At 46.6% G+C, this 26,869-nt stretch overlaps 1 protein-coding gene across 6 annotated transcripts in view; it reads left to right on the top strand.

The window, feature by feature from the left end:
* Nucleotides 1–759: 759 nt before the first annotated feature.
* ACACA (acetyl-CoA carboxylase alpha) overlaps nucleotides 760–26,869 on the top strand; it is a 194,265-nt gene continuing 168,155 nt past the window's right edge. For 3 of the 6 annotated variants that reach the window (XM_082200774.1, XM_082200775.1, XM_082200773.1), the window contains exons 1-5: nucleotides 761–1,214; nucleotides 10,123–10,169; nucleotides 11,989–12,241; nucleotides 18,568–18,700; nucleotides 19,664–19,802. In XM_082200774.1, coding sequence (XP_082056900.1) covers nucleotides 1,090–1,214; nucleotides 10,123–10,169; nucleotides 11,989–12,241; nucleotides 18,568–18,700; nucleotides 19,664–19,802 — 697 coding nt within the window. In that variant the 5' untranslated portion in view covers nucleotides 761–1,089. Of the gene's footprint in view, nucleotides 1,215–10,122; nucleotides 10,170–11,988; nucleotides 12,242–16,729; nucleotides 16,882–18,567; nucleotides 18,701–19,663; nucleotides 19,803–26,869 lie in introns of those variants that run through there. The other 3 variants (XM_082200776.1, XM_082200777.1, XM_082200778.1) reach the window with 3 other exon arrangements.

Genomic DNA, 26,869 nt, shown 5'->3' with positions numbered 1-26,869 from the left:
ATATATAGTGGTACCTCGGGTTACATACGCTTCAGGTTACAGACTCCGCTAACCCAGAAATAGTACCTCGGGTTAAGAACTTTGCTTCAGGATTAGAAATCGTGCTCCGGCAGCGCGGCAGCAGCAGGAGGCCCCATTAGCTAAAGTGGTGCTTCAGGTTAAGAACAGTTTCAGGTTAAGAACGGACCTCCGGAACGAATTAAGTACTTAACCCGAGGTAGCACTGTATGGGATGATCATGTGGGCTCTAACCATTCCCCCAAATTCTGGGCGGGTAAGTGGATGCTCTGTTCCAGCAGCCGCAGCCAACGTGGTGCTCTCCAGACGTTGCTGAACTACAACTCCCAGTGACCACTGGCTATGCTGGCTGGGGCTGATGGGAGTTGTAGTCCAGCAAAGTAAACTAGAATCACACATCCAGGGTGGGGCACCCCGTTGTCTGCCTCCTCTTGCTTTATTAATCTCTGCGCATCGCCTCCCTTGCAGGTTGCAGCGGGTTATCTCGCGCGCTCTGCCCAGCGGTCTATTATGAAACTGCTGCTGTAACAGTACGGGGATTGCGAAGCTCCTGGCTCCTCCCACCTGAGTCCCGGGAGCCAACGAGAGGGCTCCCAGGGCCGCTCAGGCCACAGCCATCTCCTCATTGGCCACTCCTCCCGGGGCGTCTCTGATTGGTGACACCCCACGGCTTGGTGTGAGCGCGGGCGGCCAATGAGCGCGGCGCGTTTGCTTGCTTTTGCTTGCTGCTGCTGCAAGGGGACGCGGAGGCTGGGGAAGTGGGTGGCAAGCAAGTGGCTGATGGATGGAGGGTCAAAGGTGATTGATCTGGAGTAACCGGCTTCCCATCACACCACACCGGTGGCTGATTTTGCTTTCAGCAAACAAACAAACAGACGAGAGAAACAAAATTAGAATAAAATAAGGAGTGGAGGAAGGGGGGGGGGAATAAAGGAGGAGTTTACAATTATTATCCTTTTTCCCCCTCTTCCTTTCAAAGAGATGGGAGGGACTCCGGCATTGAGTGGGAAGGAGGAGGAGCTTTAGGCTGGTGTGTTACACGCACAGGCACCACGCAGACTCTCGCCCTGAATGGGAGAGTGCCTGCCAACCATCTCTTCTGCAGCAGCAACAGGAGGAGCAGCGCCGCCAGCCTGCTGCGCCGGGCCTGGAGGCTTCGGGGGCATCCCTCCTTTCTCCGCAGAGAGCACCTGGAGGTGAGCACCACGTGGGCAGCAGCCCTTTTGGGTGTCGGGTACCAGTGTACAGCCATGGTAGACTTACAATGAAAGAAACGGGAGCGGGGTGGGAGGTCAGACCCTGGTTTCTTTCTTTCTCTCCCTTCCCAGCACCATCCCCGGCTCCTCCTCGTTTCCAGCCCTAGTCCATCTTGCGTGGTTTGAGTGCACAAGGAAGTGGGTCACTGTTGCATGTGTGTCCTCTGTGTTGGGGGTGTTTTGGGGTCTAGATCTTGGGGGGGGGGAAGGACGGCTCCCTGATGAACGAGGAGATAGGGGAAAGTGCTTTTTAATCACAGCCTGTGCCTGAGTATTTGCCCTGTACACATCCACCCCCCTCCCATAGCTGTCAACGTTTCCCTTTTTTAAAGGGAAATTCCCTTATTCCGAATAGGATTCCTCGCAAGAAAAGGGAAAAGTTGACAGCTATGCCCCCTCCCCAAACCCTGAGAACTGTGGTGTACCCCTCACAAAGCTACAGTGCCCAGCACCCTTAACAAACTACAGTACCCAGGATACTGTGTGTGGGATGTAATATGCTTTAAATGTATGGTGTGTACACAGCCACACACACAGCAGTCTGCCAGGATTTGGTCTCTGGCGCCTAAACAGTTCTGCTTTAAAAAAATCTCTGGGAGATTGCTGCTTCCTGAGGATTGAGTGGAGGAGGAGAGGAAATAAGATGCCTCCCCCCTCCCGTGGAATGCGGATGGGATCCCTAATGAAGGGAGCAACAAGAATTATTCCCCAGTGCAGGAAACCACTAGGGCAAGGAGGAGGAGTGTGATGATAGCACAATATATTTATTGTAAGCAGTAAATCTCCAGTTTATTCTAAGCAGGCATGGGGAACCTTTGTTCTTCCAGATGTTGGTGGACTCCCAACTCCCATCAGCTCCAAACAGCGTGGTCAGCAGTCAGGGATGATTTGTAATCCAACATCTGGAAGGCCACTGATAGGAACATAGCAAATTGTCTTATATGTACTGAGTCAGACCACTGAGCTTCCTATCTTAGTGTACACTGACTAGCAGAGGTTCTTCATGGTTTTAGATGCAGGACATTCCCAGTTCATCCTGGAGATGCCAGGGATTGAACCTGGGACCTTTGTGTGCAAAGCACATGCTGTATCCACTGAGCTATGGGCAGTGGTAGAAATTCAGCTACATAAACTAGGTGCCAAATGGCTCCTTAAAACAGGGTTACAGTCACTAAAACAGAATGCCTAGTTGCCATTTTGGGGTCAGACGGCTCAAAAGTCTTATTTTCAATACAGCCTTTTGGTTCCTGAAATTTATTCTGATTGTGCAGATAAAATATAACAGAATTCTACAGGATATGTTGCTAGTGTGTGAAAATAGTCAAGATCCAGGGATCCCCAGGCATGCACTTCCAGATGGTGGAGGTGTCAGGTGCCATCCGGGCACCTGGGCACATTCACTTGGTTCCAAGTGCCCAATAGCCAGGTGCAAAATGCACTTGGCACCTGGCAAATTTCTAATGCCCAAGATGTTCCCCTCTCCTTCTGTAACTTTGGCATTTGATACTGGGGAGAGATTTTAAAGGAAAAATATCCCCCCCCCAACCCATCTTCTGATTGTATTTCTAAAAAACAGATTTTATTGTTGTAACCTATCCTGGGACCTTCTAAGAAATCATAATAATAATAATTCCACAACTTAGAAGCTCTCACAGAGAAAGCCATCTTCCAAGCCCCTGTATACCAATACCCCCCCCCCGCAGCTATCTTAACATCTGCGGGGGTCTGTAGCACAGGATATGTTCTTTCAGATACAGGCAGCCACTGTTTTAGGTGCCCATGAGATGTCTGTGACCACATCCGTGCGCATCACATCGAACACAAAAGTGATCCAATAATGTCACAAAAAAGTCACAAAAAGGGTGGAACGAGGATAGGTTGTTTGCAGGCTTTTTCAATGGGCTTCAAATATACACGATTTCACTTAAACGTGTGGTGCCTTGGAATGTAACCTCAACGTAAGTTTGGAGTTGTGTGTATTTGGGGCCTAACTTGTTGAGGACTTTAAATGCTGGTGTATAATAATAAGAATAAGTTCAGAGTAGGTGCACAACGGTGTGGCTGTGGTGATGATGAGGACAGACTGGCCGAAGTCTGCATCTGCCCACTGAACAAGATTGCAGGGTGCATATATTCTCTGTGAATTTGCTTGAAATGACCACCTCTCCCTCCCTCCCTCCCCCTTTGGCTATTTTTATTAAGGTCTGCCCTGAGGTCAGATAATCCCTACTGTGTTTAAAATGATTAAAGAGGTTTGGGGTTTTCTGCTGGTCCCCATGATTAAAATCTCAAGACTGCTAGAACAGTTGCCTTATATGCTTTCAGACTCGGGACTCACCCTTAGTGTAAGCATGCATTTTGCTGGACAGGGGGGTCCTCTATCACAAATTTTGGATGCTGTATATTTTCATGAAAAATAGTTCTTCTCTTGCAACACTTGAAAGTGGGTCCTGACCATAGCTCTCAACCTTCCCTTTCTTTGCGGGAAATTCCCTTATTCCAGCGCCGTTTCCTGCTGCTATCCTGGATTGTTAGATATCCCGTAGACTGTCCCCGGGACAGGTGAGGCTGCTGATCCCTTATTTTCAAATCTGAAAGTTGACAGCTATGGTCCTGACCTTCATCTTGAAGACCAGGGGCCCAGAAGCACAATAGATTCAAATAATAGAGTTGGCAGGTTCCTAATCTAGCCCAGTTAGGAAACAGGAAATCCAGATTCGAGGTTGTCTGGCCTCTCCTTGAAGGCATCCAGCAAGGAAGAGAGCCCACTCCCCCTGCTTAGCTGCTCTTATCTTCAAGCTGTAGCTCGTAATGTTCAACCCCAAATCTACCCTCTTGTACCCTCAGGCTGTGAGATCTAGTAGATGTTAGCAAATGGGCTATTGGATTTGGGTAAGGAAGCCCTGCAGACCTTGCCGAGTTCACCTGTGAACTTGCCGGGTTAGTCTTAAGAAAGCCACCATCTCTTAGGATATTTTGTGGGTTAAGTGTTTGAGCTATGAGCCAGGAAGTCTTAGACTCAGATCTCAGCCCAGCCGTGACCTCCAATATTTGACGGGTTCCTGGCCACCATATCCGTAATAGAACTGTGAGTATCAAAGCCTGAACTTAGAGGAGTTGAACAGAGTTAAGCATGTTGACACTTAAAGAAAAAAGAAAAAGGTCATAGAATTTTCTAATAATTGTTGTTGGGTCAACTACTGATCTATGTCACTGGCTCCTTCCTTTCTACAAACCGTCCTGCAGTTCTAAAGTCTCCAAAGAACGGTTTCATTCTTCTGGAAGAACCACAGGTAATCCAGAGAGGCAGCAATGTTAAGCCTTTATAGTGTCACAAGACTCTTGGCTGTTCTTGCTGCAGCAGACTAAGCAATTTACTGCAGCATAAACTTATCAAGCAGCAGAGCCCGCTTCAGCTTCACAAAGCGTTATTCATCATTAAAAGTTAGAAATAGACGTTGTATTGAATAGCAACAAGTGGGAACGGCAACAAAATGTTGCAGTTTGTGGTGTGCTTCTGCTTGGCGTGCCAGCCAGCCAGCCAGCCAGCCTGCCTGCCTTCCTAAATTGAGCCCCGAGGCCTCTCATAGAAGCAGAGCAAGCTGCCTTTTGCAGAGTTAGATCATTGGACTACGTAGCTCAATATTGTCTACACTGAGCGGCAACATCTCTCTAAGACAGGCTTCCTCAACCTCGGCCCTCCAGATGTTTTTGGCCTACAGCTCCCATGATCCCTAGCTAGCAGGGATGATGGGAATTGTAGTCTCAAAACATCTGGAGGGCCGAGGTTGAGGAAGCCTGCTCTGAGATCTCAGACTTGGAACCTGGAATCTTTTGCATGCAAAACAGATGTCCTACCACTGAGCTGAGACCCTTCTCACAGTGGTGGTTTTACCTGATGCCCTAAAACCCTTGGCTCTCTTTCAACCTCCTTTTCTTGGGTGGTGCTGTGGTGTAAACCACAGAGCCTAGGGCTTGCCGACTGGAAGGTCGGGGGTTCGAATCCCCACGACAGGGTGAGCTCCCATTGCTCAGTCCCAGCTCCTGCCAACCTAGCAGTTCGAAAACACGTCAAAGTGCAAGTAGATAAACAGGTACCGCTCTGGCTGGAAGGTAAACAGCGTTTCCGTGCGCTGCTCTGGTTCACCAGAAGCGGCTTAGTCCTGCTGGCCACATGACCCGAAGCTGTACGCCGGCTCCCTCGGCCAATAAAGTGAGATGAGTGCAGCAACCCCAGAGTCGGCCACGACTGGACCTACTGGTCAGGGGTCCCTTTACCTTTACAGTGGTACCTCTGGATGCGAACGGGATCCGTTCTGGAGCCCCATTCGCATCCTGAAGCGAACGCAAGCTGTGTCTGTGCGTGTGCGGGTCACTATTGGCCGCTTCTGCACATGCGCGCCACGTCATTTTGAGCGTCTGCGTGAGTGGCGAAACCCGGAAGTAACACGCTCCGTTACTTCTGGGTCGCCGCGGAGCGTAACCTGAAAACGCTCAAACTGAAGCACATTTAACTCGTAGTTCTATGTGTTGCAATGGAGAAAGGATTAAAACCTGACTGCCCTGCCTTCATCTAAGTTCACTCTTTGCTATCCCACTGAAGGAGTATGTTGTAGCGGAAACTCCAATCTTATCTGACCATTGAACCAGACATTTAAATCTCCACCCACTAGTCCCTTTGCAGGGTTGGCCAATCCCTGCTTTGCAAAGGGACACTCTTGACTGCATTGATTGCCACCCAAATGACTTGCAAGGCACACATTGCACATGCTTTCTGGATTGTGATGCAAGATGGCACACGTGCACAGGCCTAGGCTTTAGTATCACCAGTTGACCCTGATAGGTTGGCACTTCCCTGCAAAGGAGGATTTAACTCAGGAGTGGGGGAGATGTGCCCCTCCAGTTGTTTTTGGACTAATAGAGCCTTCCCTCAGCCTGTTGCCCTGTGCTGGCTCATGAGAATTGTACTCCAAAAGAGACAGAGGGCGCCACGTTGGGGAAGGCTGGCTTTCCAGAGCATCATGTGAGCCTCTCCTTGTCGTGTGACTCTAGGATGGGTGGTTTGTTCTGAGCCAAGGGAGGGAAAAGATTAAAAGTACTTCAGTGGGTGGGTGCGGGGAGGCGAGGTACTTTGTCACGGTTCTTAAAGTCAATAAAATGGGTGTTGTGATATTGGCTACGTCACAGTGTGTTGTAATCCCCGTTAGCCTGTGCAATCCTTTCCTTGGGATGTGGGGTTGAACAGGTTCGATGTGTGCCTTGATATTTCACTCACTGATTAAAAAACCCACACAAGATTAAAGAGAGGGCTGAGGGATTTGCGTTGGTCTTGCTCAGTTTGTCCAAAATATTTCCAGCTTTGGAGGACAACCCACATAGGGCAGCCATCAGTACAGTAATAAAATAATCCTAAAGCGTCACGATCCGCTGTATGGAGTTTCTCTTTTGTACATCATACCTGCTTGCAGGGATGTGAAGACTGGGGCGTGCCTGCAGGCTTATTTTTATTTATGACATCTTGTATACCGCCCTTATACCTGCAGGTCTCAGCACGGTTACAGCATAAAACCATCATATAAAAACACAAAATACATAGTAAAAATAAAAACAAAAACAACCCAATGCTCCCCCCCCCATTTTTAAAGGGATGTCAATCAGACAAAGGCCTGGTTAAAGAGAAGCATTTTTGCCTGGCACCTGAAGGTGTACAGTGGTAGCTCGGGTTACAGACACTTCAGGTTACAGACGCTTCAGGTTCAAATTCTGCTAACCCAGAAATAGTACTTCGGGTTAAGACCTTTGCTTCAGGATGAGAACAGAAATCGCGCAGCGGCAGCGGCGGGAGGCCCCATTAGCTAAAGTGGTACCTAAGGTTAAGAACAGTTTCAGGTTAAGAACGGACCTCCGGAACGAATTAAGTTCTTAACCCAAGGTACCACTGTATAACGAAGGTGCCAGCTGAATCTCCCTTGGGAGAGTATTCCACAAATGGGGAGCCACTGCCAAAAAGCCACGTTCTTGTGTTGGCACCCTCTGGACCTCTGAAGATGATGATGTATTGTGGTTTGAGACACAGTCCACATCCATGCTATACAATTAAAGCAATACGGTACTACTTCAGTAGAGTGGTACCTTGGGTTAAGTATTTAATTCGTTCTGGAGGTCCTTTCTTAACCTGAAACTGTTCTTAACCGGAAGCACCACTATAGCTAATGGGGTCTCCTGCTGCTGTCGCACAATTTTTGTTCTCATCCTGAAGCAAAGTTCTTAACCTGAGGTACTATTTCTGTGTTAGCGGAGTCTGTAACCTGAAGCGTATGTAACCTAAGGTACCACTGTATCATCATTACATCATGGCTTCCCCCAAAGAATCATGGGAACTGTACATTTTTAAGGGTCTTGAAAGCTGTGAGGAGACCCCTGTTCCCCTCACAGAGCTACTGTTCTACTTGTAGTAGAACATTTTTGCAGCCATGAGGATTAGAAGCTTTCTTGTATTATTTTTATTATTATTATTTTGGTAAGTTGAGATTCTTAGGCAGCTGGATTCTTTGCTCAATATTACACTCTGTGCTCTCATAGAATCCTGGGGGTGGGGACATGCTAGAGGTAAAAGCGGGCACAGTAAAAATTACCGTATTTTTTGCTCTATAGGACTCACTTTTTCCCTCCTAAAAAGTAAGGGGAAATGTGTGTGCGTCTTATGGAATGAATGCAGGCTGTGCAGCTATCCCAGAAGCCAGAACAGCAAGAGGGATTGCTGCTTTCGCTGCGCAGCAATCCCTCTTGCTGTTCTGGCTTCTGAGATTCAGAATATTTTTTTCCTTGTTTTCCTCCTCCAAAAACTAGGTGCATCTTATGGTCTGGTGTGTCTTATAGAGCGAAAAATACGATACCTTTCTAACCCCCCCCCCCACACACCTACACCCCGCCGTCTATAAATCATCCAGTTCAAAGACCCATCCCAGCTAGGCAAGAACACTCTGGTGCCAAGCAGGGCCACTGAAGGTTGTGATCTGGGGAAAACCCCAAGGGCCAGATAGAGAGGTGCCGAGGGCCTGAGGTTCTCTCACTCGTGGCTTAAACGTTCTAACCTTGATCTCTTTATAGGACTGTGGAAGCAAGTCTTGGGAAAGACCTTGGGTGGGAGCCCGGCATAGGGCTTTAGCAGAGCTGTGCAGGTGACCCAGAGTGGGATCAGGAGGCCTTTCTGGGTGTGGGTTTGTGTCTCGCAATGGCTGCCAAGTGGGTGGAGTATGGCTGCAACATGTGTAGGATGGAGGCTCTGCTGGCACGGCTGGGCAACAGGCACATGTTGGTGCTTGTCGCAGCTCTTGGCTCATCTGTGGATTTGCACTCGTACAGTTGTGAAAAGGAAGTGTTGCTACCTGGATGTGGAGGAGTGAGGCTGCTTAAATTTTTGCATGTTCCTTTCCTCTAGGGAGCTGCTTACTCATTGCCACCACCTTTCCTCCCAGCAGCTCGCTATTATTCATTACTATTAATAATTTTAATCAATATCAATTATTATTACCACCGTTAATAATTATTTATTAATTGCCTTCCACACACATCTTGAGGCAATGTACACAATACAGACAAAAACGATAAAAGAGTAGCTAGGGATAACACAGAAGCATATTACAGTGGTATCTCGGGTTAAGAACTGAATTTGTTCATGAGGTCTGTTCTTAACCTGAAACTGTTCTTAACCTGAGACACACCTTTAGCTAATGGGGCCTCCTGCTGCCGCTGCGCCACTGCTGCACGATTTCTGTTCTCATCCTGAAGCAAAAGCAAAGTTCTTAACCCGAGGTAATATTTCTGGGTTAGTGGAGTCTGCAACCTGAAGCGTATGTAACCCGAGGTACCACTGTAATTCAAAAGCAATGCCCAGTACATACCTGTGGCAGACATCCATTCATCCAGCTGGTAAAGCTTTTTGGAAGAAAAACAACATCTTTGGTTTGTTATGGAAAGCTTAGCTAGTGGGTGCCAGCCACATCCCCAAAGAGATGCTGTTCCGCAGAACAGGGGCCACCCCACGGAAAGCCCTTCTCTGAGTTGCTGCTCCATGATTCTTCCACCTTATCCTTGCAGCAGCCCTGTGAGTCAGCTGCTGCTGGGAAGCCCACAAGGCACAGCCACTTGTGATCCAGGTCTTTCCCCATTACCTGGTACTGAATCATTGTTACCAGCGATGCCAGAGTTCACACCTGAGAACCTTCTTGTGCAGTGCTGAGTTGTTTTCCCTCCCCTAATAATAATAATAATAATAATAATTAATTTTTATTTATATCCCGCCCTCCCTGGCCAGAGCCAGGCTCAGGGCGGCTAACACCAGTAAAATTACAATAAAAACATAATAGAAAAAAAAAAACCAATTGAAAATACAGGTTAAAATGCAATTTAAAATTCAGCCTCATTTTAAAAGTAGCCCATAGATCAAAACCGTAAAGGGGGGGGGGAGAACATAAGGGTCAGACTGAGTCCGAACCAAAGGCCAGGCGGAATATATAGGATCCAGATCAGTCTATTTTTGCCCACCTGGCCCAGTTTTGCTCTCCTCCGAATCACAGCAACTCTCCAGTGTTTTAGGCAGAGGACTTCCACAGTCTGACCTGCAAATGCTGGGGATTGAACCTGGGACCTTTTGTCTGCAAAGCAGATGCCCTCCCCCCAAGCTGTCAATTCCTAAGGAGACATTTGTGATCTTAGCCTAATTTTTGCAGTTGCTTTTTGTTTCGGCAGTGGCTCTTGATTTCACCGTGCATTCCTGTTCTTCCAGACTGACTTCCCGCTGCTTCTAATTTTCCTGTCCTCTCTCTGTGTGTCTCTTCCTTTTCAGTTCCTTCTGGCAGTGGATAACGAACCAAATAACAAGGATCACAAGAGGTCAGCGCCAGCTTTTATTTGCTGCTGTTACTTGTATAGGGAAGCTTTATAATATGTAATGTTTTTATATCTGTCGGAAGTTGCCAAGAGTGGCTGGGGCAACTCAGTCAAATGTGTGGGGTACAAATAAGAAAATTATTATTGTTGTTATTATTATTTTAATTATGGATGCACTTTGTCAGGACTGCGTTGTACAACCCTGGTTTTTAAAAAACCAAGATGACCAAAATTCTGTACCTAGGACACCACAAATTCTGTAATTTGTGTGTGTGTGTGTGTGTGTGTGTGTGTGTGTATATAACCATAGAATTGTAGAGTTGAAGGAATCCTGAGGCTCACCTAGTCCAACCCCCTGCAATGTAGGAATCTCAACTAAATCATTCATGACAGATGGCCATCCAACCTCTGCTTTAAAATCTCCAATGAAGAAGATTCCATCAGCTCCCAAAAGAGTCCATTCCACTGTCAAAACAACTCTTCCCATCAAAGAGCTCTTCCTGATGTTTAGTCTGAATCTCCTTTCTTTTAACTTGAATCCATTGGTTTGAGTCCTAGCCTCTGGAGCAGGAGAAAGCAACCTTGATCCCTCTTCCATGTACAGTGGTGCCTCGCAAGACGAAAATAATCCGTTCTGTGATTCTCTTCGTCTAGCGGTTTTTTCGTCTTGCGAAGCAAGCCCATTGACAGATTAGTGGATTAGCGCTATTAGCGGCTTTTAGCGGCTTATCTGCTGATCGGATCCGCTGATAAGCGGCTTAGCGGCTTAGAAAAAGGGGGGGGAGGAAAAAAAACCAGCAGGAACTCGCAAGACATTGTCGTCTCGCGAAGCAAGCCCATAGGAAATTCATTTTGCAAAGCACCTCCAAAACGGAAAACTCTTTCGTCTAGCGAGTTTTCCGTCTTGCGAGGCATTCGTCTTGCGGGGCACCACTGTATATAAAGAGGACTTCCACAAGTTGTATAGATCAGGCAGGTCTTTTTATTTTTATTTTGCAGAATCTGTGTAACAGTTAGTGAAATTGTTGTGTAATGTATACTGGAATGGCGCTTCTGTATTGACTTGGTTTGACTTTATTTAAGTATATAAATGAAGGAGCAGAAACCCTGGGCACAACACCAGCAAGATAGGCAAGCTTTGTGGAACTCTTAATATCAAAATGACTGGATATTTGAGTCCAGTGAGACAGTATCTGTGAAACTCTCTGCTGTGTCAATGGAATGCTCTGAAAAGGAACAGAGCAGTTAGACCGGGCAACAATGGTAGTTTTATATTTTATGTCATTAAGATGTTTTTATCGTAACCTTGGAAACACTGTCCTTAGTTTATGAGTGGTTACCTGTTAAAAGCCCAATAAAATTATAAATCCTGCAAAATGACTGAATACAGTGGTACTTCGGGTTAAGTACTTAATTCGTTCGGGAGGTCCATATTTAACCTGAAACTGTTCTTAACCTGAAGCACCACTTTAGCTAATGGGGCCTCCTGCTGCTGCCGTGCCGCTGGAGCATGATTTTTGTTCTCATCCTGAAGCAAAGTTCTTAACCTGAAGCACTATTTCTGGGTTAGCAGAGTCTGTAACCTGAAGTGTATGTAACCCGAGGTACCACTGTATAATGATTTGTATATATTGCAGAATTCCACTTTTGTAGGGGCAGCTGGGGAATTGGGGGGGGGGGGATACAGTTCCAAGTGCTGCTAGAATAACATAAGTGGCTGATGATTAGCTCCTTTTAAAGGCTCTCCCAGTTTTTGCCATGCCTGGTGTCGTGCTAAATCTGCAAAAAGCTCAGATTGTTCTTCTTCCCCCTTCACTCCTAGTGGTGCAAACCTACTTTGGAGGCACGATGGGCGATCCCTTGCCGGAGGACAAGCCCCTGGAGCTGAGTGTGCACTCTCGCTTCATCATTGGCTCCGTGTCGGAGGATAACTCTGAGGATGAGACAAGCTCCTTGGTGAAAATCGACTTGTTGGAGGACAAAGAGCAGTCCTTGTCTCCCGTCTCCGTCAGCTCAGACTCCCTTTCTGACCTCGGTCCTTCCAGTCTCCAAGACAGCTTGCCTAATCATATGAGGTACAAAAAGCATTCAAACCTTTCTCTTTTCACGCTCTTCTGTCTTACTGCAATTGTCAATCCTTAAAGGAGGGATGGAGAGCTGGTCATTTGCCAGATAATGTACGGTAATAGTTTATATTACAATTTATTGTTCCTAGGTTTACCGTACTTTTCTGTGTATAAGACTAGGTTTTTTTTACTGTGAAATAATCTTAAAAAATGGGGGGTCAACTTATACACAGGGTCATCTTCCCCCATTTTCATAAATTTGAGTACCCCCCAAATAGGGTTCGTGTTATACATGGAAAATACGGTATATTGTGAGTTTGGACTTTTTTTGGTAGTAAACACCTTGTAAGTCAAATTAATAATTCTTAGAGCCTTCTTTGACTGAGGCCCAGGTGACGACTCCCTCTCTTTTGGCTTATAGGAATATTTGTATTTCACTTGTGGCGTTGGCTTTCGATTCCACCCCCCCCCCCCAATTGCTGCCATGGATGATTTTATGTGCTGCTCTGGTGTTTAACTCTGTTTCCACCTAAGAACTCAAGAAGAGCCTGGCTGCTTGATCAGGCTAATGGCCCATTTTGCCCATCATCTTTTAGCCAACTGATGCCCCAGTGATATTCCCGGAAGCAAGGCCTGATCTTTTGCATGAGCCCATCCACTCTCAGGCTTCTTGGTGTCATCTTTCTGATCTTCTCCAAGTGGAGAGCTGGTTCTGCTGAGTGGCAGAAAGTTATGAGGGGGAGCCAAGAGCTACTTGCAATGCGTGGCTCTGGCATGCCCAAAACGTGGAACGGAAAGCACTTTTTTGTGCGTAGTCAGGATACAGCCTTGAACACCTCTTTCTCAATTTGTTTGCTTTTGGCTTTTAGTGGTGGCAAAGCCCTCTCCCCTAAGTGCAGGGCTGCATAGCTCGTGCCCTGCCAAGCCAAACACAGCCACCCATCCCGTCCACTTGCCAGGCATTTCTCAGCCCTTTAGGTGTTGCAATTTCAGGTAACCTGGGCCAGGTTTTCCCTTAACCCCCTTCTCGTAATTTTCCATAGCGTTGATAGAGCTTGTCTTTCCCCATTCCCTTTTTTTGACAGTGTTATATCCTCTGTATCAGAGCCCCTAATGTTGCCCTTCAGGCCTCTTTGTCTGGCCCTTGGGATTCTTCACAGCCACATCCTTTACTAGACCTGCTTTGCACACTCTTGAGTGTTTTTGCCTGTCTGGAATGTGTCCTTGGAACTCTTGCTTGCCTGGATGGAGGACTGTGAGGGGTGTATGTGTGTGTCAAAAGTGGTCCACAAACTTCACTGACTTTTCCCCCTGGTCCCACCCACTGCTGGCATGTGGCCCTTGGGAAATTTCCCCAGAGGGAATGGGGCCCTTGGGCTGAAAAAAGCTTCACAACTCTGATCTCTGTACAAGGTCAGCTTTCTCTAACCTGCTGCTCTCCAGGTGTTTTGGGACAAGGCAACAGCCCTGGAACATTTGAAAAGTTTCAGTAAGAAGTTATGGGATATGCAGTGATAGTCTGCCGGGAAACCTTTGCAGTTGCAAAGAGTATTTAAGGCAAGATCGCATTTAGCCACCCTGATACCATCACGAGCACAGATCATAATGAATGCGCAACAAAAAGGGTAGTTTGAAGGGTCCCATTGTTTTCCCAAGCACTTGTTTCCTAAGCACTTCCGTAGGAAAGGGCTGGTATTTCTTAATTTTCTCTTTTTGCTCCAGGGTTGGTATTTTTAAATGTGCAGATTCTCTTTTGATTTGCAGGATGCTGAAGTTGACATGACATCCTTTGCTTAGATGGGGAAAATGTAAAACCTGGACTGAAGGGTGGTGGGTTGTTGTTTGAAAACATCTTCTATGTGGCAGAATCCTGTTGTTGGTTTCTGTGTGGCGCATCCTGTAGTTGGCATTGCAAATAAGCTCGGCAGTGCACTGCTGAGTTCTATAAAAAATTGCTACATCATTGAGAGCATCCAGCATCATGCCGTCGTGCTGAGATTGACGGGGGCTCCTCTCTGTGATGTGTGTCAGGTATGTCTCTAGAACAGACAGCCTTCCTGTGCCATTTAGAGATCAGAAAGGGATGAGAGGTGCTTACGGCTGACATCTCCTTGTGATCCTTGTGTAGCTGTGTCTTTTGCAGTTTCTGAATCTTGTGTGTGGCACTGAGGCCTTTGGTTTTCTTGCCCAACATTTTCTTCAGCACACGCTCTGGGTATGTTGATGGGGCGTTGTTGTTGTTGTTGTTGTGTTTTGCTGTGCTGTTTCCCTAGGAAGGGTGCCAGCAGCTGAATTGCATTTGTCCTTAAGACACCACAACTGATGTAAAATGCATCTACAGAGCGGATGGGAGAGGTTCCGCCATCTTCAGGTGGGGCTGGAAATGTCCCTTGCCTGAAAACTGGAAAGCCGCTGCTTGTCAGTTTAGACCAGGGGTCAGCAAACTTTTTATCAGGGGGCCGGTCCACTGTCCCTCAGACCATGTGGGGGGCCAGACTATATTGGGGGGCGGGAATGAACGAATTCCTATGCCCCACACATAACCCAGAGATGCATTTTAAATAAAAGCACACATTCTACTCATGTAGAAACACCAGGCAGGCCCCACAAACAACCCAGAGATGTATTTTAAATAAAAGGACCATTATACTCATGTAAAACACGCTGATTCCCAGACCATCCGCGGGCTGGATTTAGAAGGCGATTGGCCCAGATCCGGCCTCCGGGCCTTAGTTTGCCTACTTGTGGTTTAGACGATGCTGAGCTAAATGGACTAGTGGGTCTGACTCACTGTATGATATCTGCTTCTGTGCCTAGTTCTGATCTGGAGAAGGGCATATTGAGGGTGGGCTCTGGTCTAGGACCCTGGAGAGTCACTAGCAGTTAGTGTAGTATTGAGCTAGATGAACCATTAGTCTGATTCTGTATCAGGCGGATTGCTGTGTTCCTATGTGTCAGGAGAAGGGCCCAGAATTAGTCCTGGATCAGATAGTGGGTGATGGGAGGGAATCCTCTCCCTGAGACCCTGAAGGACTGCTGCCAGCCAGAGTAGGTAGCTTTATAAAGCAGCTTCTTAGGCTCACAACCAGAAAGGGGAAACAAAATAAAAATCCTCAGAGAGGGAGAGAGGAAGGAATGAACACTAATAATATAAATACAGGCAGAAACCACTTTATGTGGGGGTTTAGTTCCTGGCCCCCGCTAGAGACAGTGGAGTGCGCATAAGCCCACCCGCCCTGCCTTCTTACTCCCCTCCCCTGTTCTGCCTTCTTCTGAGTTCAAAACGGCCCACGCATCAATGACCGCACGTCAGCTGGACATTTGGAAAATGTTTGCGGCCTGTACGAATTCTTCCTAAGATGGCTTGCACAAAGGCCGTAATGCAGTGGCAGAACATCTGCTTTGCATTCAGAAGACCCTAGATTCAATCCCTAGTATATCTCTACTTAATTGGTGCAGGGTAATCCCAGGCTTGGTGGCGCTGTGGGTTAAACCACAGAGCCTAGGACTTGCCAATCATAACGTTGGCGGTTCGAATCCCCGCGATGGGGTGAGCTCCTGTTGCTCGGTCCCTGCTCCTGCCCACCTAGCAGTTTGAAAGCATGTGAAAGTACAAGTAGATAAATAGGTACTGCTCTGGCAGGAAGGTAAACGGCGTTTCCGTGCGCTGCTCTGGTTCGCCAGAAGCGGCTTAGTCATGCTGGCCACATGCTGGCCGGAAGCTGTACGCTGGCTCCCTCGGCCAGTAAAGTAAGATGAGCGCCGCAACCCCAGAGTCAGTCACGACTGGACCTAATGGTCAGGGGTCCCTTTACCTTTAATCCCAGGCTTTCAGGCAGAGGATGCAGATGCCAGGGATTGACCCTGGCGCCTTCTGCTTGTTATAGCAATGGCACATTACATATTCTTGTTAATATTATTAATTCTTTTAGCACCTTTTGAAGATGCCCAGCTTTATGGTGGCAGGTTTTGTTTTGTTTTTTTGTTTTGTATGGGCTGCCAGAGCTTAAAGTGGGTCCTTCCAATCCATTAAAGTTTCTGCTGTGATGAATCTTCTTTTGTCTTCCCCGGAGACTCTTTTTGTGTCCGTTACCAAGTTATGAAGGAGGGTTTTGAGGAGCGCTATACAATCCTTTCTCCTGGAGGAGTCTCCAGGTCTTGCCATGGTCACAGGGCTTGTCCAGCCTCTCTGCCCGTCCCTGCATAAGCCCCATTACATAACCTTGATATCTTTCCCCTCTCTCCCCTCCTCCAGTCCCTAATCAGCTGTTTCTCTCTCTCTCTCTTTCCCTGGCAAATCAGTGAATGCTCTCCCCTGTATACACAATGCCCACCGCTGGGAAGGAGCGTGGATGAGCTGTGCATGTAGAGGAAAAAGCAGAAGGACAAAGGTTAAAAATGCGAAGCAGCCAGTAAAATGCAGCTTTGCTCAATTTTTATTTTTTTTAAAGGAGGGTGATGCAGGGAGGGATCTTTCTGAAAAAGCTGCAGCTTCAGAGGAAGGAGAGTAGCCTTCTCTGTCAGAGTGCCGTCCGGTTCAAGATCTAAACCAGGGAACCCCTTTTGCTTAAAAAAAATAATAATTCCTGAGCCAGCATGGAAGAAGCAGCCGACGACAGTCAGGCAATGAGATATCATATGCTTCAAAGGTGGGTGGTGGAGGTGGAGGTGGAGGGAGGTTGATAATCCTACTTCGAAGGGGTGGGTTTTAATTTTTTTTTTTTAAATTACTCACACTTTGGAGGGGTGTTGTTTATTAACCTTAATTTAGAGAGGTGATTTGTGTGTGGTGGTGGTGGAGGATTAAGGTTCATTTCACTCAGTTGTGAACTGGTATAAATCAGCTTAATTTTTAATTATAAGGTTTTTCTTTGGGTGAGCGTTGTTGGGTTTTTTTTGGGGGGGCGGGGAATTGACATCTTTTGCCTGAAGGAAGCTGAGATTTGACACTGCAGGCAGCAAATTGCTCTGAGAAGCTATTTTTTATTTTAAAAAAGGAGGAGACAGGCAGGGTTTAGATTTCTGCAGGACTTTTTGGTTTGGTGTCCAAGAAACCAATTCAGCAGTTTTTTGTTTTGGATTTTTATCCTCTGCAGGGAGATATATCTGTCCACCATGCTTTGAAAGAAAAGGCTGGCTGGCATTCCTGAATGCCTTTTGATTTGACACTGAGGCTGAGACCCTACATGTTCTTACAAATTAGCAGGACTTACTTCTGCGTAAACAGATTCCCAGACTTCCCTAGGAAAAGGGATTGGTTGTTACGCCACTCTGGGAATCGTACCTCCATGAGGGGGATAGATGTCTCCTAACAGCTCTCAGCACCCTTAACAAACTATAGTTCCCAGGATTCCTTGGGGGAGGCTGTGACTGTTTAAAGTGATATTATCATGCTTTAAATGTATAGCACAGAAAGGGCCTACAACTCCCATCACCCATGATCGCTGGCTAAATTGACTAGGGATGAAGGGAGTTGGTTGGCTGAGACAATATTTCAAGGACCACCAGTCCCCATATGAACCAGCCCTGACCCTGTGATTATCATCTGAGGCCCTTCTTTGTGTGTTTCCTCCACAAGAAGCCCAGAGGGTGGCCTTTTCTGCAGTGGCTCCCCTTATGTGGAATACTCTCGAAAATGTACCTCTATAACCAGATTGAACAATCTATGGCCTTTCAAATGTGGGGGAGGTGGGGTTGGCTCTTATTTTGGTTATGTATTTTGTGTTCTCATTTTGTATTTTTATTCTATAAACTGCTCTGTGATCTTCAGACAAATTAAATAAATAAATAAATAAATAAATAAATAAATAGAAGAACACTGGTGTGGATGGCATTGAACTTATATTATATGGACCAATGATCTAACTTGGCTTAAGGTAGGGTTGCCATATTTCAGACAGTGAAAATCTGGACAGAATAATTGTTGAGGTTTTTTTTGGGGGGGGGGAGCGAAGTTGTTTTGGGGCAAAATCACAAAAATGCTGTTTTCAAGCTATTTTTATGGGGAAACGGCAAAAACGGCACTGCAGACATCCTTGAAATGTTGAGGACTGCTTGAGTTTTCTGGTTCCTTGTAGAATTGAAGCAAGCAAGCGGTGGTTCCCTTTGGGACTGGTAGGGCGGCAGGGAGGGAGGCCAACAGTAGGTGGAGCCAGAGCCCATGGCAAGCAGACTTGCTCCCAGATTGATTGTATGTTTGAAGGCAGACTGCAGTGTTGGGCCGAAAGCAAACTGGGGGTTGGTGGGGCAGTTCCCCATGTGCGATGCTGGACGAGCCTCCATTGGAAGTTAAGTCTAGCAGCTCTTACACCACTCTCTTCCTTTCTTCCTCTCAGGCCAAGTATGTCTGGTCTCCACCTCATGAAGCAAGGCCGGGATAGAAAGAAGGTGGACGTGCAGAGGGACTTCACCGTTGCGTCACCCGCAGAGTTCGTCACTCGCTTTGGGGGGAACAAAGTCATTGAGAAGGTGAGTTGCAGTTTTCTCTCTCTCTCGAAAAATAAGAAAAGTCTACTTCTCAGAAACTAGGAATTCAGAGGCACGCAACCCAATGTGTTCAGGTGTTTGCTGGAGGTTTAGGCAAGTTCTTGGAGGATAAGGCTTCCAGTGGCTATGCTTTCCTTCCACGGCAGGAGGCAGTGTGGCTCTGAGTACCAGTTCCTGGGAATTGTGGATGGGAAGAGGTGTTGTGGCACTTGGGACCTGCTTCCTGTAGGTGTCTGTCTGGCCACTGTGAGATGCTGGACTTGATGGGTGTTGGGCCTGATGCAGCAGGGCTCTTCTTATGTTCTTATGCAAGTGCCCAAACCATGTATGAATTTCTCTGGGGCCCTGATAAAGCTGAGCGGGGGCCTGATAAGCTAAGTGGGTGAGACTGTGGAAACTGGAGGGCTCAAATCATGTATGAACAGGGGCAAACCACAAGTCCCACATGCAAAATCCTGCCCACTCCTTCCCTGGGTTGAGCAGGGAAAGTCTCAAGACCTTGTTTGCCTGTGTTCTCTTGAGGCTGGGCAGTGGACATTGGAAAGCCCCTGTTAGATAGAGCACCCTAGGATGGATTTACCCATTGGCCAGCCTGTAGTAAGGGAGCTGCCTATGTTTTGAAGGTCCAGGGCAGGATGAGATATCCCGGCTGCAGAGAGTCAGGGCTATCCGAAATCTGCTGAGCTAACCGGAGAGGCAGGAGGTGTGTGGAAATTTCTGCAGCCACAGACGTCCTTTCCCAGCCTGGTTGGTTTTAGGTGGAAGCCTCAAAATGTCCTCTCTGGCCCACTTCCTCTGAAGAACCTGTTTGGCGGCTGGATGGGGTGGTGATCAGAGGTGAAGAAAGGGGATGTTTTTTGTTTTCTTATTTTTAGGAGGGGGGAGGAGGAGTTCAACAAGTTTAAGAACGACTGTTTTCAAAGGCTTCCATTCTGTTTTGTCTAGGTCCTTATTGCCAACAACGGAATTGCGGCGGTGAAATGTATGCGGTCCATCAGGCGCTGGTCCTACGAGATGTTTCGGAACGAGCGAGCCATCCGGTTTGTTGTCATGGTGACGCCTGAAGACTTGAAAGCCAACGCAGGTGAACATTGGAAGCCTATTTTCACCCCTCTCCCTAACCCCACCCCCCATTTCCCTCTTACGCTTGTTGCAACTGTAGAAAGTTAACCCTAACTCTGTAACAATTTTTAAAGTGATTGCTGTTGAGTGATTACTGCCAGGGGAGGCTTTTAACCCTAGGACTTGTCTTCCTCCAAAGTGGCACTTCAGTTTTTATTGAGAGTGGGTTGTATCCCAAGTCTTGTCCTACTCAGAGTATACCCATTGAAAATAATGGACATGACTTACTTGGGTCCATTAATTGCAGTGGATCTGTTCTTGACTAAAACTTAGTCGGATACAATCCTTTGAAGTAGTGTGCTGTTCTTGTATGACGTTGCGGGGAGAGGAGAACTGGGCCAGATTTTGGCTGGCCTTGGTTGGTAGCCCACGTCTGTGCTTAACAAAGGCTCTGTCTGTCTTGGGATGGAAGGGAAGGGGATTCTGAGATGCGAAAACACGTGGACCACCTTTGAGGCTGAGTGTGGTTGGGGGAAAAGAACCACCATGCTCTTCCCAAGCTGGGCATGAGGGCTTCTTCCTTTTTAAAGCTAGCTTCCAGGTGCCCTGACTTTGTGTGAGGTTGGGGAGACCTGCCAGCCTCTGGAGACTGGTGTGGGGTTTCTTGCCAATTTACACGGTGTCCAGATTTGGACAACCAAGGAGTCTTGTGGTAATTGCTTTCAAGTTTATGGTGTGGTCTATGTATTATGTAGAATAGTGGTCCTCAGCTGTTTTTATTTTCCTGAGGAACCCTTAAATTTTTTGGGATGTCTGCAGACCATCTGGTGGACATTTTTTGTTCTACAGATCAAAGTGCATGCAACACTCGCATTGTCTTGTATTTCTAAAATGTGCCTTTTTATATGAACATTTCATGTCAGGCATGAGGCTTGTTGACATTAGGTTCAGATCAAGTTAAGCAAAAGTACCCAGAACAGGTAAATTTTAAAGGAAAAGTTGGCGAAGTATACCGGTGCTAGGTTACGAAAATTGCGGGCCCTAAACCAGAATATCTGTTTGATAGTCCGGCCGTGGTCAAAAGAGCTTGGATTCCCATTGTTGGGGAAAAGAAAATCTAAGCATGGGGGCAGGTGCAGATATTCCTGACTGTTCTGTAACCTTTCTGTGCATCACCTGAATGGAGCTATTAGAGTGCTAGTGGTCCCTGGACCACAGTTTGAGAAACTCAGCCTGTTGCTTCTGCTCATTTGCTTAATCTCACTGTTAGTGAAGGTGACAGCAACACTGAATTTGACTGTCAACTTTCAAATAGTAAATTCCCGGTACCTCACATGGTGGAGGTCAGGAATAGGCACATGCAGTTATGCTACCCTATGGCTTCTGAATGATTTCTGCAGATATGCTTATTCAGATGCTTGTGCTGGAACCAGATTGGAATATCTTGCATGTTAGTTAGTTTGATATCTTCTCCAGTGATTACCGTATTTTTCGCTCTATTGGACGCACCGGACCACAGGACGCACCTAGTTTTTAGAGGGGGAAATCAAGGAAAAAAATATTATTCCCCCCCCCCAGCCCCAAAGAGCAAAGAAGCCAAGACAGCGAGGGATCCATAGCCGCGCAACCTCTCCAGCCAGGAGCTAAACCTCTCCAGCACAGCTAAAGAAGAAGGCAAGGCAGCGAGCGCAATCCATCCCGCTCGCTGCCTTGGCTTCCTCTTTAGCCTTGAGCAGCATCTTTAGCCTTGCGCAACGGGATGGATCGTGCCCGCTGTCCACCGGGGCTGGACTAGATGACTCCTGGGGCTCCCTTCCAACCCTGCAATTCTGTGACCTCGGAAGGTGTTGGGGTTCTCCACCACTGGAGGCTTTTAAGTAGCGGTTGGGGGACCATCTGCCTGGCGTTTTTTAGCTGTGATTCCTACATTGTGAGGGGGCTGGGCTAGATGACCCTCGGGTGGCCCTCCCAACTCTATACAGTCCTACACTTCTGCGGCAGGAGATCCACAGCCACTTCACACAACGATCACTCCCAATTTTCATTGGAGAGACATGTGGCTTCAGTGTCTAGGTAGGTACCCCCCTACCTGCCACTCTTCCCTCACCCCACTTAAGCCGAGGGAATTCCTGCCCAGAGAAGCTCCCAGGTGAGGCAAGGGCTAAGATCTACCTCTGGTAAATGGCTTTGTAGCCCCCTCTTTCCCTTTTCTCTTATTCTTCTATGCTATTTCCTTCTTTTGTGTTTTGTTTAATCTGTTTTTATTGTATACTAAAATAAAAGCTGCAAAGTTTCCTTTTTTATAATATCCCCCCCTCCAAACTAAAACGTTAATCTACATAAAAACACTGATCCAGAGGAAAAGAAGGTGGTGGAGAAAGGACGAAAAAAGAAAAAGAGGTGGAGAGAGAGAGATTTTTAAAAAGTTGGCTTCTTTAGCCTTGCGCAGCCTCCCGCGGCTGGAGAGGCGCACAAGGACTGGCCGCATCAGTCCCTTCTCCCTCCTGTGGAAAAGCCTGCAAGAGCCACGTGAAGCTTGCGTGTGGCTCTTGGGGGCTTTTCCTGCTTGCCTCCCCCCCCCTACATTCACTCCATAGGACGCACAGACTTTCCCCCTTAGTTTTTAAGACGGAAAAACTGCGTCCTATGGTGCGAAAAATACGGTATGTTTTATACTGAAACCTATGAATTAAAAAAGTTTGGGATCATACCATCTGGCCGATTCATCTAAGGAGCAAGGAGTGCTTGTTTTTAACTGGTGTGTGGGCTTATAAGCTGAATATAGGAGTGCATTTCTATTTTCAGTTGTCTGCCTTTAACATAGAGGAATATTCAATCTCCCTGCCAGCTGAAATCTAGCACCACAGGGAGAAAGCTAGGAGAAGTCTCTTGGGCACACAGGTTGCTAGCATGCTAAAGGTGTCTGCTGAAATGCGAGAGGCCTTGTTGGTCTTGGCGTTCTGCTGGCTCTTGAAAACACACCTGTTTATACAAGCACTTCCTTGAACTTCTTGATCCAATTGTTTTAATGGCTCTGGTGACTTTTGCTGCTCCAAGTTGTGTGTGGCCGAATAATTTTAAGAAAGGCACATCTGACTCACCACTGCAGAGTTGTCCGAGGTTTGGTAAACGAGGTCATTTTGACATATGGTGGTTTCCATTTATGACATTTATAACCAACAATAGTGTATTGTGCAAACCTCCAGTGACTGACGCATCACTATGGAGGGGGCACTTGCTTCCCTATGCCGGATTCTCCTTTTGCCTACCTTAGACATGTTTCAGACTGTCCCCTTCTCCAACCAATTCAGCCTTTTTCATCGCTTTTGATCTGATTTCATTATGATGTAAATTTTGACCTGTCACTCCATATTTATTTATCAATGCTGAAGATGATGGTGAAAACATTGTCTATACTTCACTCAGTCATGGTTACACTTCTGAGTTGTCCCCCCCCCTTTTTTGGACAGCCTATTGGCTTTTTACAGCTGTATACTCAAAAAATTTAAAAAAGCATATATATATATATATATATATATATATATATATATATATATATATATATATATATGCAGGTTTTGGTGTCTTCGGGTGTCTTCCCGTGTAAGAGTCGGGGTGTCTGTGCGACGTTTCGACGAGGTCTCACTCGTCATCTTCAGGCTGGTGCTTTCGGCTTCTTGTTACTGGAACAGAGCAGAATCTGGTGTTTGAGTTCCTATAAATACTGTTGAGGGGTGTGGTGTATAGCCTCCAACGTTCTGGGCAGAGAGGAAGTTCCTAGATTAGTGTGCCTTTTCTTCTTTTGTTCCTTAATTACTTGAGGGATATCTTGGGTGATTTCATGAGTGATATTCTGAATATCACTGGGTGGGTCATTAAGTGTAGATTAGTTGCTAAAGCTTTCGTGTCTTGACCTCTTGAGCTTGTGAAGAGTTTTTCTGAGAAGATGGCTGTGCTGCATTTAGTTGTGCTCTGGCTTGGCTTCGTGTATAGGGGCGAGCTATGGTTTTGTGCCTTGTGCCAGCCAGATCTGTGTAGGGATTGCAGGGGGGTGCAGCATCCGGAGAATCCAGCTAAGAATCATCCCCAGAGAAAAATCATCCAGATGCCCCAAACTCTACGGTCTCCCCAAGATACACAAAGAAGGAACACCACTCAGACCAATAGTCAGCTCCATAGGCTCACCTCTACAAAATCTCGCTAAATTTCTCGCTAAGCAACTTCAGCCCTATGCAGAATCCATCCCTTCACACGTTACTAACTCCTTCCAGTTCATAGAAACAATAAAGAAACAATACCTACATCCCGATGACCTACTTGTGAGCTTCGATGTTGTATCTCTCTTCACTCAAGTGCCCATTAATGAAGCCTTGACAGCCATTCAAAACAAATACAACCCCCCCAAATACATCCTGGACCTGACCAACCACTGCCTAACCAACACGTACTTCATCCACAATGGACAAAGATACAAACAGATAGAAGGAGCACCTATGGGATCACCCCTCTCACCGGTCATCGCAAATTTGTACATGGAACACTTTGAAACCAATGCTTTAGACAAGTCAGAACACAAACCCAAACTTTGGCTCAGATATGTTGACGACACCTTTGTAATTTGGCCACACGGGAAAGAAAAACTAGATAGCTTCCTCACACATCTCAACAGCCTACACCCCAAAATACAATTCACTATGGAAATAGAAGACAACAACCAACTCCCCTTTCTTGACGTCCTAATCTACAAAAAACCTGATGGCTCCCTAGGACACACTATCTACCGGAAAAAAACACACACCAACCGCTACTTACATGCACAATCACACCACCACCCTGCACAAATAAACTCCGTAGCCAAGACTCTCATCTCCAGAACCAAACGCCTGGCTGACAAAGACCACTTGACAACTGAGTTACAGAATCTCTCAAATGTGTTAATCGCCAATGGATACCAGAAAAACAGGGTTACGAAGCTAATCCAAAAAGAAACACCCCCCAAAAACCAAGACACAGAAGAAAACAATGGCATGGCCCTCCTTCCTTATATCAAGGGCACTACAGACAAAATCAGCAAAATCCTCCATAAACACAATATCAAAACAGCCTTCTGCACCAACCAAAAAATAGCCAATATCCTCAGAAACCCAAAAGACAAAATCCAGCTGGAAAACCAAGGGGTCTATGAAATACCCTGCAAAGTCTGCCCAGCCACGTACATTGGACAAACAAACAGACGAATAAATGCACGTATCGCAGAACACAAGAATGCCGTCAAAAAAGAAGAAAAAACTTCCTCTCTTTTCCAACACATGAAAGAAACAGGACACGAAATTAATTTTGCAGATTCCAAATTGCTCTTTAACATGGAACATCACCACAAGAGAATAATCATGGAAGCCATCGAGATAGAGAAACACCCTCACAACATGAACAAGCGTGACGACACGTCCCGCCTGCCAGACATCTGGAAATTAGCCCTCCCCACAAAAACCGACACCAGAACCAGAGGCACACAGAACGCCGTCACCAATCAACCACACCAGACCCAAACCCAGACCCTCTCCACAGACATATTACAGACTCCATCCAGTAGCCAAACTATAGTGGCACCTCCGGATGCTGCACCCCCCTGCAATCCCTACACAGATCTGGCTGGCACAAGGCACAAAACCATAGCTCGCCCCTATACACGAAGCCAAGCCAGAGCACAACTAAATGCAGCACAGCCATCTTCTCAGAAAAACTCTTCACAAGCTCAAGAGGTCAAGACACGAAAGCTTTAGCAACTAATCTACACTTAATGACCCACCCAGTGATATTCAGAATATCACTCATGAAATCACCCAAGATATCCCTCAAGTAATTAAGGAACAAAAGAAGAAAAGGCACACTAATCTAGGAACTTCCTCTCTGCCCAGAACGTTGGAGGCTATACACCACACCCCTCAACAGTATTTATAGGAACTCAAACACCAGATTCTGCTCTGTTCCAGTAACAAGAAGCCGAAAGCACCAGCCTGAAGATGACGAGTGAGACCTCGTCGAAACGTCGCACAGACACCCCGACTCTTACACGGGAAGACACCCGAAGACACCAAAACCTGCATTCCTGTACCCGTGAAAATCTACGAAAGCATATATATATATATATATATATATATGAGAAGAAAGAAATGCACACTTTTATGACTTTGAAGGCAAACCCATTTTTCAGACCATCTCTTGGCCTGGCTGTTTCTTAGCCTGTGAAAAAGTCATTTCAGCTCTTTGGGAAGCTCAGCTTTCTCACTTCAAGCCTTGGTTTCTGTTTGCATTTCCATCTTCAGTCTGAATTCTGTGCACTTTGAAGTTTTTAGGCCTTCCGTATGCTTTGGGGAAGTGCTTGAGCTCTTGAGAGGAGCTTGACCTCAGTGCCAAGTGGAATGGCGACAGCAGAGTTTAGAATAGAGAAAAAAGGTCAATCCCATATTATTGGCAGTGGGGATGGGCGGTTGTGGGGAGCAGCCTCCCTTCTCAAATCCAACCGGCAGTAAATAATTAACAACAATGAATTAAGCAATTTATTAATTATTATGTATCAGTCACTTCTTTCCAAAATGGTGAACTCAGCCCAATTTAAAAGAAAAACAAACATTAGAAGTTTAAAAATAAACAGTGAAAACAGATCCAGCTCAAGCCCACCTCACTGAAAGATAGGCTCATGTGATTAAAACTGTTTTTGTCTGGGCCCTTGAAACAGACAGGGATGGAGGCCGGAGTGCCTCCTTGGGGAGTGCATTCTGCAAATCAGAAGCCACCGCTGAGAAGGCCTATCACCACCCTCTCCATCCTCCTAGTGGGGGCACATAGAGAAAGGTCCAGGTTGATTCATGTGGCAAGAGGCAGTTCTTGAGGTATTGGGGCTCTGAGCCGCACAAGGCTTTATAGTTATAAACCAGCACTTTGAATTGTGCCTGGAAACTAATTGAGAGCTAATTCAGTTGTAATTATCCACAGGAGTAATGAACAAAATGATTAACCACTTGCCACCCTTTTATGCCACCCAGAATCTGCTGCCTGAGGTGGCCACCTTATTTAGTCTAATGATAG

Source organism: Podarcis vaucheri (genome assembly GCF_965113315.1).
Source record: "Podarcis vaucheri genome assembly, chromosome: 15".
In the NCBI taxonomy this organism is placed as follows: Eukaryota; Metazoa; Chordata; class Lepidosauria; order Squamata; family Lacertidae; genus Podarcis; species Podarcis vaucheri.
Note: the sequence above shows the minus strand (reverse complement) of the source record. Positions and strands in the feature narration are given on the sequence as shown.